The 8,893-nt window shown below is 38.2% G+C and overlaps 1 protein-coding gene and 1 long non-coding RNA gene across 2 annotated transcripts; one reads left to right on the top strand and one right to left on the bottom strand.

Annotated features, from left to right (window-relative positions):
* Nucleotides 1-333: 333 nt before the first annotated feature.
* On the bottom strand, nt 334-928 carry LOC132044340 (uncharacterized). Its single transcript, XR_009412107.1, has 2 exons — nt 840-928; nt 334-597 (listed from the first exon to the last, which is right to left on the bottom strand). It is a non-coding gene; the product is annotated as an uncharacterized LOC132044340 (long non-coding RNA).
* Nucleotides 929-1,806: 878 nt separating this feature from the next.
* LOC132044339 (RNA polymerase II C-terminal domain phosphatase-like 3) lies at nt 1,807-8,597 on the top strand. Its single transcript, XM_059434828.1, has 12 exons — nt 1,807-2,683; nt 2,765-2,891; nt 2,967-3,022; nt 3,101-3,161; nt 3,237-4,631; nt 4,930-5,529; nt 5,616-5,762; nt 5,855-6,123; nt 6,204-6,315; nt 6,399-6,656; nt 7,575-7,621; nt 7,732-8,597. Exons 1-12 carry the CDS (start codon nt 2,151-2,153, stop codon nt 7,793-7,795), a joined length of 3,669 nt encoding a protein of 1,222 aa, XP_059290811.1. The 5' UTR covers nt 1,807-2,150; the 3' UTR covers nt 7,796-8,597.
* Nucleotides 8,598-8,893: the final 296 nt, after the last annotated feature.

Raw genomic sequence — 8,893 nt, forward strand, 5'->3', positions numbered from 1 at the left:
CATTCCCTTACCAAAGGATACATTACATATTTCACTGAATGTCTGTAATTGCCAAAACATCATTCAAATAACCTACATTTATGTTATCAAAAGTTATGGCCTTGCAAAAGGATAAATAATTGTTTGAAAATCAGCTATGGGAAAATAAAATTATTCACTTATTTTAGGCATCTCGTCAAACACCCTAAAACACTAAGGGCTCGTTTGATAATTAATTCTAATCCCGGCATGACTTTATCAATATTTTTGTCAAGATGGAAACTCAATGTGCCTAGTGTTAGAAGTGTTCAAACAATAAAAGCCACACACATACGCATAATCTACCCAAACAAATAAAAAATTTAAAGGAGGAAAACCCATATACTTGTAAATAAAAAATCCACTTATACATTCAATTAAAAAGTAAAATAAAGCACTTGAAAAAAAAAATCTATATGCAAATGAGTAGTCTATAAACAATAGGATAACATTTACGTTCTCACTAAGATAGAGGAAAATTTAGCAGAACTCAGAAATATTCTCTATCTCCATTTTCAAGCTTTTTGATTTTATCTCACTGACCAGGATGCATGGGTACTTTGGAGAGTGTAACCATAGCTGTATACACACAGAAAACCCGATGAATAATTAAACGATACAAACGAACAAAGTAAATACCACATATATGATTAAAACCCAACTACCAAACAAACAACAAATATTGAAAGAAATATCCAATCAATCAGAGAGAGAAAAAAAAGACCTAAATACCAACGGAAAAAATGAAAACTAAAACTCACCTGCAACAGGTAAATTCAATCTAGAAAAGCTGAAATGTAAATGGTCAGAAGAAAGAGAACCTGAAGCGGAGAGAACAACAGAACAAAAATGGCAAAAAGAAATAGACACCAGCATAAGTGAGGAGAGAAGGAAGCATGCTAGAATGAGAGAGAAGTAAGACTGAAGAAGACAAAGGGAGTGAGATACAATTGTATCCCACAAATAGAACACGTGGCAGCAAAATGGGGAATGACAGGTTAACATCGAAGTACAATAGTGCCCCTAAGAAGCATTGGGTATTACGAAAATACCCTTTGTTGTACCACTCAACTTACACTTATTATATAGTTAAATACCTAAATTAATGCATGTACTATTAAATAACAATTATAAAAAAATAGCATTGGATTTGTGATAAATTCATAAGGATTATTTCACTTATAATATTAATGAATTTGTAAAGAAAAATAAATATTATATATAATATAAAAGATATTACTCCATAAATAGAGGATTGAAAATGTCAAGGATATAGTCCATATTGGATAGAATAAGGGAGAAAAATGTTTATTATTTACACTTGAGGGGTGAGTTTAATTTTTAAAATAAAGTTGAGGGCATGTATGTAAATGATTTTCACCTTTTTTTTTTTTTGAAGTGGGAAGAGAATAGAGAGCGCGTTACAGGTGACCTTTAGCCCCCATTTGGCCATAAGAATTATTCACTTTATTCCGATTTTTTTTTTTTTTTTTTTTTTTTCGGAATCGGCGTTTGGTACGGTAATTCGAATACAACTTCAGAATACCAAAAACTCAAAAAATTTATTTCTCAATTTTTTTTCACTTTTTTCACTTTTTTACAACTATATTTTACCAAAAAACTATAATTTTAAAAACTATGGCCAAACACAACTCTAACTCCAAAATTTCAAAAAAAAAGTGAATTTTTTTTTATATCTATGGACAAACGGGGCCTTAGTTTTACCAAATCGAGTTGAATTTGGGATGGAAGAGAGATGAAGGGCTGAGATTAATCTTGGCGAAGCCATCCTAGATTCTTGCCCCACCTTAAATTCTCTTCCCTTTGCTCCCCTTGAAACCTTTCCTGCTCCCCTCTGTTACTTGGAAGCCCCTGTTACTTATAAGGCTACGCTTTTCCAATTCTCCAGATCCGAATCCATTTTCCTTTTTAACCTAATTTTCCGATTCAAATTCTCATCTATTTAATTAAAATAATAAATTTTGTTTCCGAAGATCATAATTTGGGATTCCGTGTTTTTGAATTCAAATTCATTGCGCTTTTATTTTGTTTCTAACTCTGGGTGGAGAGAATCATACAGTTTTGGTAGTTGGTGATTTGTATTTATTTAAGGGAAGAAACCCTAGGGTGAGATGATGGAAGAATGTAATCGAGTTGAAGATGTAGAGGAAGGTGAGATCTCAGATTCGGCTTCAGTTGAAGAAATCAGTGAGGATGCCTTCAATAGGCAAGACCCAGTAACACCTACTACTAAGGTTGTCACTTCCTCCAACTTGCCCAATAATCAAAATCAAAATCAAAATCAGAACTCGACTAGGGTTTGGACGATGAGAGATGTATATAAGTATCCAATATCGAGGGATTACGCTAGGGGTTTGTATAACTTGGCTTGGGCACAGGCTGTGCAGAATAAGCCTTTAGACGAACTATTTGTCATGACTACTGACAACTCCAACTCCAACTCCAATTCAAAACAATCTGGTGATGTGGAGATGGAGCCTAAGGTCATCATTGATGTGGATGACGATGCTGCTAAGGAGGAAGGGGAATTGGAGGAAGGCGAGATCGACTTGGATGCCGACCTAGTTGTAAATAATGATGATGACCTTAAAACTTCAAACATTAGGGAACAACTACAGAGTGTTACTCTAGCTGAAACCGACAAGTAAGTTTAGATCTAAAACTGAATGTATAGAGAGCTCTTTCGATTGCAATTATATGGGGACTAATTATCTGTTTTGCATAGATCCTTTGCTGTGGTTTGTTCCAAATTGCAAAGTTCATTAGACAGCTTGGGGGAACTAGCTATTTCTGTGCCAGGAAAAGACGGTCTGATTCAACTGCTTATGACTGCACTCCAAACCATAAATTCTGTAAGATACTTAGTCACTCAAAAGGCTTATCTTTCAGTATGGTTTTGTCAGTGCTGAGATCTCTTTCTTTTGCAGGTTTTCTGCTCCATGAACCACAACCAGAAGGAAGAAAACAGAGATATTCTATCTAGGTTTTTGTTCCTTCCTTTTACATTTGCCTTTCGGCATCTTTTATATAGTCCTAGTGCATTTATATAGCTCGCTTGCAGGTTGCTTATTTATGCTAAAAGCCAAATACCTGCTCTTCTGTCTTCTGAGCAGTTAAAAGAGGTGTGTTTTCATAAATTTTATATGTATTGAGAATGTTGCACTTCTGGTAGCTTATACTGCTAGTTGATGTTCCAGATGGATGCCGTCATTCTCTCCATAAACCAGTCAGCTGTTTCCGCAAATACTGAAGACCAGGACAATGGGATCAAAGTTGTTCAACTGTTAGATATGAATGTTCCTCATAAATCTTCTGAAAAAGCAAATCAGGATTTTACTTCTGTAGACAAGTATGATTCAGGTTTTGTATCTACCAAATCTTCAGGCCTGAAGGAGCAGAGTGTGTCAATTGAATCTTTAAAACCAGGATTAGCCAATTCTAAAGCTAGAGGGTTATCTATTCCTTTGCTGGACCTCCATAAGGAACATGATGAAGATACTCTTCCATCACCTACACGAGAAATTGGACCACAATTCCCTGTTGCAAAAGCATCTATGCAGGCAGACGGAACGATGAAACCGGAGTTGCCCACTTTTGCAGGTGCTCTTGAGAAAGGGAATCCTTTATTGCATCCTTATGAAACAGATGCCCTTAAAGCTGTTTCCTCCTATCAACAGAAATTTGGTCGAAGTTCCCTTTTTGTTAGTGCAAAGCTTCCAAGTCCAACCCCATCTGAAGAGGGTGATAGTGGCGAAGGGGACATTAGTGGGGAGATCTCCAGTTCTAATGTTGTACATAATGCCAGCCTTCTGAATTCATCGAGCACGGGGCAGCCAATAATGTCTTCTGTTTCCCAGACCAATATTCTTGCTGGAACTGCTCAGACTGCAGATCTTCTGAGTTTTCTGCCAAATCCTTCTTTGCGATCTTCTACAACAAAAAGTAGAGATCCCAGACTCAGATTGGCAACCAGCGATGCAGCTGCTCAGAACACAAATAAAAATATTTTGCCTATCCCAAACATTGATTTGAAATTGGAGGCTTCTTTAGAGATGATAGGTTCAAGAAAGCAGAAGACAGTAGAGCTACCAGTCTTTGATGCTCCATTGTCGAAAAGACAAAGAAGTGAGCAGACTGATTCAATTATTGTGAGTGATGTGCGGCCTTCGACTGGAAATGATGGTTGGTTAGAGGATAGAGGGAGTGCTGGGTTGCCAATTACGAGTAGTAACTGTGTTACAGATAGCTGCGATAATGACATTAGGAAATTGGAGCAAGTAACAACTAGTGTCGCTACTATACCTAGTGTCATAGTTAATGCTGATGAGAACTTGCCAATGACCGGCATGAGCACTTCAGCAACTTTGCATTCTTTATTAAAAGATATAGCTATAAATCCATCAACATGGATGAATATAATCAAGATGGAACAGAAGAAATCTGCTGATGCTTCTAGAACTACAGCGCAAGCTTCAAGTTCTAGCTCTATTCTTGGAGCAGTTCCATCAACGGATGTAGTTGCTCTCACAACTTCTGTTATTGGGCAGAGATCAGTTGGAGTGCTTCAGACTCCCACACAGACAGCAGCCGCGGCAAGTTCCATTTACAACCTTTTGAAGAATGAGTGCATTTGCAGTGTGTTCTTTACTGCTTCTGTCGCACAGTTCCCTTTTGATTTCTGCCTGATATTTTTATTAAGGGTTTCTCCTTTTCTTGTGTTTGGGGTGGAATAAGGTGCAGAGCGGTTCCTTATGTGTGCTATTGGAATTTATGTAATCTTCGTTTTCCATTGTTGTTTTTTGTGTCAAAATGATAAAGCTGAACACTCTATATGATACTTTATGTTACTTTTGTTATCTCCAGAATATCTGACATTGTCAAGATTTGCAGGATGAAGTGGCTATAGTCCGCATGAAACCTCGTGACCCTCGGCGTGTTCTTCATAATACTGCAGTTCTAAAGGGTGGTAATGTTGGATCAGATCAATGTAGAACCAGTGTAGCAGGCACACAGGAAATGGCAAGCAATCTTTGTGTCCAAAGGCATGAGGACCAGTTGGATAGCAAGTCAGCTGTGACACTTTCAACTTCACCACCAGACATTGCTCGCCAATTCACCAAAAATTTGAAAAATATTGCTGACATGATCTCTGTTTCACCATCCACGTCACCATCTGCTGCTTCTTCTCGAACTCCGAAGCAACACTTGCAAGTTTATCAGAGTAGATTGGAAGGGAAGGGCGCAATTTCTGAGTCAAGTGAACGGCTGAATGATGCTGTCTTAGCTTCTGAAAAAGGTTCTCCTGGTTCATTGCAACCACAGAGCTCTTGGGGGGATGTTGAGCATCTATTTGACGGGTACAGCGACCAGCAGAGAGCTGATATCCAGAGAGAAAGGACTAGGAGGCTTGAGGAACAGAAAAAAATGTTTGCTGTTCGGAAGCTCTGTCTCGTCTTAGACTTGGACCATACTCTTCTCAATTCAGCAAAGGCAAGAATCTTTTTGAACTTCTACATTTTGTGCTTAGTTTCTCTGTCGGTAGTGATGATTTTTATGATCTTGTTATTCTTTTTCAGTTTGTTGAAATCGACCCAGTCCATGAAGAGATATTGAGGAAGAAAGAGGAACAAGACCGTGAAAAGCCGTATAGGCACCTCTTTCGGTTTCCGCACATGGGAATGTGGACCAAGTTACGCCCTGGGATCTGGAATTTCTTGGAAAAGGTAAATGTTTCTAATTTATATATGTGAGTGTGTATACAGCTAGAGTTGAATATTGAGTCTTCTATTTTGGGTAATAATGTGCTCTGTTTTAGGCTAGCAATCTTTTTGAGCTGCATCTCTATACAATGGGGAACAAGCTATATGCCACAGAGATGGCAAAATTGCTAGATCCAAAAGGGGATCTATTTGCTGGACGAGTGATCTCCAGGGGTGACGATGGAGATCCATTTGATGGGGATGAAAGGGTTCCTAAGAGTAAGGACTTGGAGGGGGTTTTGGGCATGGAGTCGGCTGTTGTGATTATAGATGATTCTGTGAGAGTCTGGCCACATAACAAGCTAAATTTGATTGTTGTGGAGAGGTAATTAATTGCATGTTTGATATCTGCATTTTGGTGGCATTTTCAATTGTCTATGATTAATCATTTTGGATCTTTTATAGGTATATTTACTTCCCTTGTAGTAGACGACAATTTGGTCTTCCTGGTCCTTCTCTTCTTGAGATTGATCATGATGAAAGACCAGAACAGGGGACATTGGCCTCTTGTTTAGGGGTGAGCTAATGTTTGATCTTGTATAAGAATATCTAGGAGATTCAGTTCTAGTACTAATATTCTATATTATTTCATACAATTAGGTTATTCAAAGAATACATCAGAATTTTTTCGCACATCGGTCTATAGATGAAGCTGATGTTAGGAACATCTTAGCCACAGAACAACAGAAGATTCTGGCAGGTTGCCGTATTGTCTTCAGCAGAGTATTTCCTGTTGGTGAAGCCAATCCTCATTTGCATCCTTTGTGGCAGACAGCTGAACAGTTTGGTGCTGTCTGCACTAGTCAAATTGATGAGCAGGTTACCCACGTGGTTGCCAATTCTCTTGGGACAGATAAGGTGTGTGTTATTTCTCTGAAAAGTATCGCTCTGCATTGCTCAAATCCCAACCCCTTTGCACAAAAGAAAAAAAAAAATTAGAGAAAAGAAATTAGTGGTTAGTTTGGAGAAATAAGAATGAAATGTTTTAAGTAAATGTAAGAGTTACCCCATCCGTCCTAAGATTTGGTGGACGAGTTACTCGATACCTGTGCTGGTGGGAGGTAGCAGGGTAACTAGTCGAGGTGCGTACAAGCTGGCCTGAACACCACGGTTATAAAAGAAAATTAGGGAAAAGAAACTAGTGGTTGGTTTGGAGAAATGAGAATGAAATGTTTAAAGTAAATGTAGAGTGTTGCTAGTGGAGAAGCCCACCCATACGTTGCACTGTGTGATTGTGTCATTATCATAACTTACTTCACCCAGGTTCAGGTCTATAAGCAGTGACAATTGCCCTATGAAGACTAGCTTTTGCTACGGCTCGGGTGGGTTCACTTAAGCAAGCCACTGTCTATGAGTCGCCGGCTCATTCTTCATGAGACACGCAGTCAGCACCTTGGCTCCTCCCACTGCTTGAACATGTTCCGTAAATGACATTTTATGGCTGCCCATCCAACCCCCATCTACACTGCACTGCCTCCACACCCCTTACCTTTCATCTTCACCCTCTTCTGTTTGCTTAGATTATATAAATGCTTTTCTGACAATGTAAAAAACACCAGAAAATAAGAATGCTTTTCGGACAATATAAAAAACACCAGAAATTTAAGAAACTCACTTGTTTTACAGGAAAACATTTTCCATGGAAAACCAAACACACCCTTATTCACATTCTTTATTACCCTCCTTGTTATTATGTGGATCAGAATTTCTCTGTCATGTGGGAAAACTGTGTATGTGGGTATCTTTGGAGGTTTAACTTGGTAGCTTGTCTAACAGGTTAATTGGGCACTTTCTACCGGGCGATTTGTTGTTCATCCTGGCTGGTATGATCTCTTTAATGTTGAAATGTAGTCATATGTCATATCACTATCATTTTACTGCTGATTTAAGTTGGTTATGTTTCTTGATTATTCCACACAAAATAAAATTGCAGGGTGGAGGCATCAGCTTTACTTTATCGGAGGGCGAATGAACATGATTTTGCTATTAAACCTTAAAATTAACACAATTTCCATCTCTTGGTTAAAAGAAAAAACCAAAAAAGGTCCGAGGATGAAATCAAGAATTGGATGGATGTTTGAAACGGAAACGTTAGCTAATCAGGCAAGAGAGAATCGTTTTAGGATAAGCCTAAGCATGATTCTCAAGGAATCCACCCAAATCCCTTGCTGGCTTAACCAGTTTCTGCGTCCTCGCTTGGGATATTCCAAAGTCCTAAGCAATATGGGCTGAAGCTTTATTTATGAGAATTCAGTAGCCCGTATTCTGTTCACATAGGTAACAAAGTTGATGATGAGGAAAAGAAGGTATGAAGGACTTATGTAGTTGTCCCGTTGGATACATCCGATAAAAGTGGAACAATACAATAGTTTTCAGAATCTGGTTTTTTCGGTGGAATTGGTAGCTGGCATCCGATTAATGGTGGCAAACAACCAATTATTGAATCGACTAATGAAAACTCTTGGTTGATTAACACACTAACTAGAGCCCTCAAATAAGGAATCACAACGATGTAATTTGTCTCGAAGCTGAAATGGATTTTAAACTTGCGCTGATTAGTGACAATCTCGAAGCTCTATGCTTTTAGTGGCTGATCTTCTTGGCGGGTTTTTTTCTTTTTAAAAGAATTTTTAAAGGACATTGAGTAGGACTTTTTCGAGGTACTGTTGGAGTTATTGGTGGCTCATTGTTACCCAAGTTAAACAACGATAAATAAATTGGCACGTTTATATATTCAGCTACTAGGTTTAGGAAACTTATTAACATATGATGGTTGTATTGAATCATATTTATGGGTTATATGTGGTGATCGGTGTTTTAGGCTCGCTTCGGGGCTCATGGGGTGGACCACTTATAAAATGTCACGAGGCTTGCGTGTGGAGCTTACGTCTCAAATGTCCGATTGTACGTCCTAAATACGTCTAACGTCCAATGCTTGGGTTTCGTCTAATAGTTTTTACACAGTTATGTGTCACATTTCTTGGTTAACAATGTTGAGCTTCATAGTTTGTTAATAAATGAATGATGTTTAACAGTTTTTCTCATTTATAGAAATAAGAAGATTGAGAGGAACTTAAATAACAAGTCGTAGTATT

This window comes from Lycium ferocissimum, unplaced genomic scaffold, assembly GCF_029784015.1.
Source record: "Lycium ferocissimum isolate CSIRO_LF1 unplaced genomic scaffold, AGI_CSIRO_Lferr_CH_V1 ctg4181, whole genome shotgun sequence".
NCBI lineage: Eukaryota > Viridiplantae > Streptophyta > Magnoliopsida > Solanales > Solanaceae > Lycium > Lycium ferocissimum.

Coding starts and splice junctions, on each gene's coding strand:
- LOC132044339 (XM_059434828.1), top strand. CDS start 2,151: ATGATGGAAGAATGTAATCGAGTTGAAGATGTAGAGGAAGGTGAGATC. Junction 5,530..5,615: donor CTCTTCTCAATTCAGCAAAG/GCAAGAATCTTT, acceptor ATTCTTTTTCAG/TTTGTTGAAATCGACCCAGT. Junction 7,622..7,731: donor TTTGTTGTTCATCCTGGCTG/GTATGATCTCTT, acceptor ATAAAATTGCAG/GGTGGAGGCATCAGCTTTAC.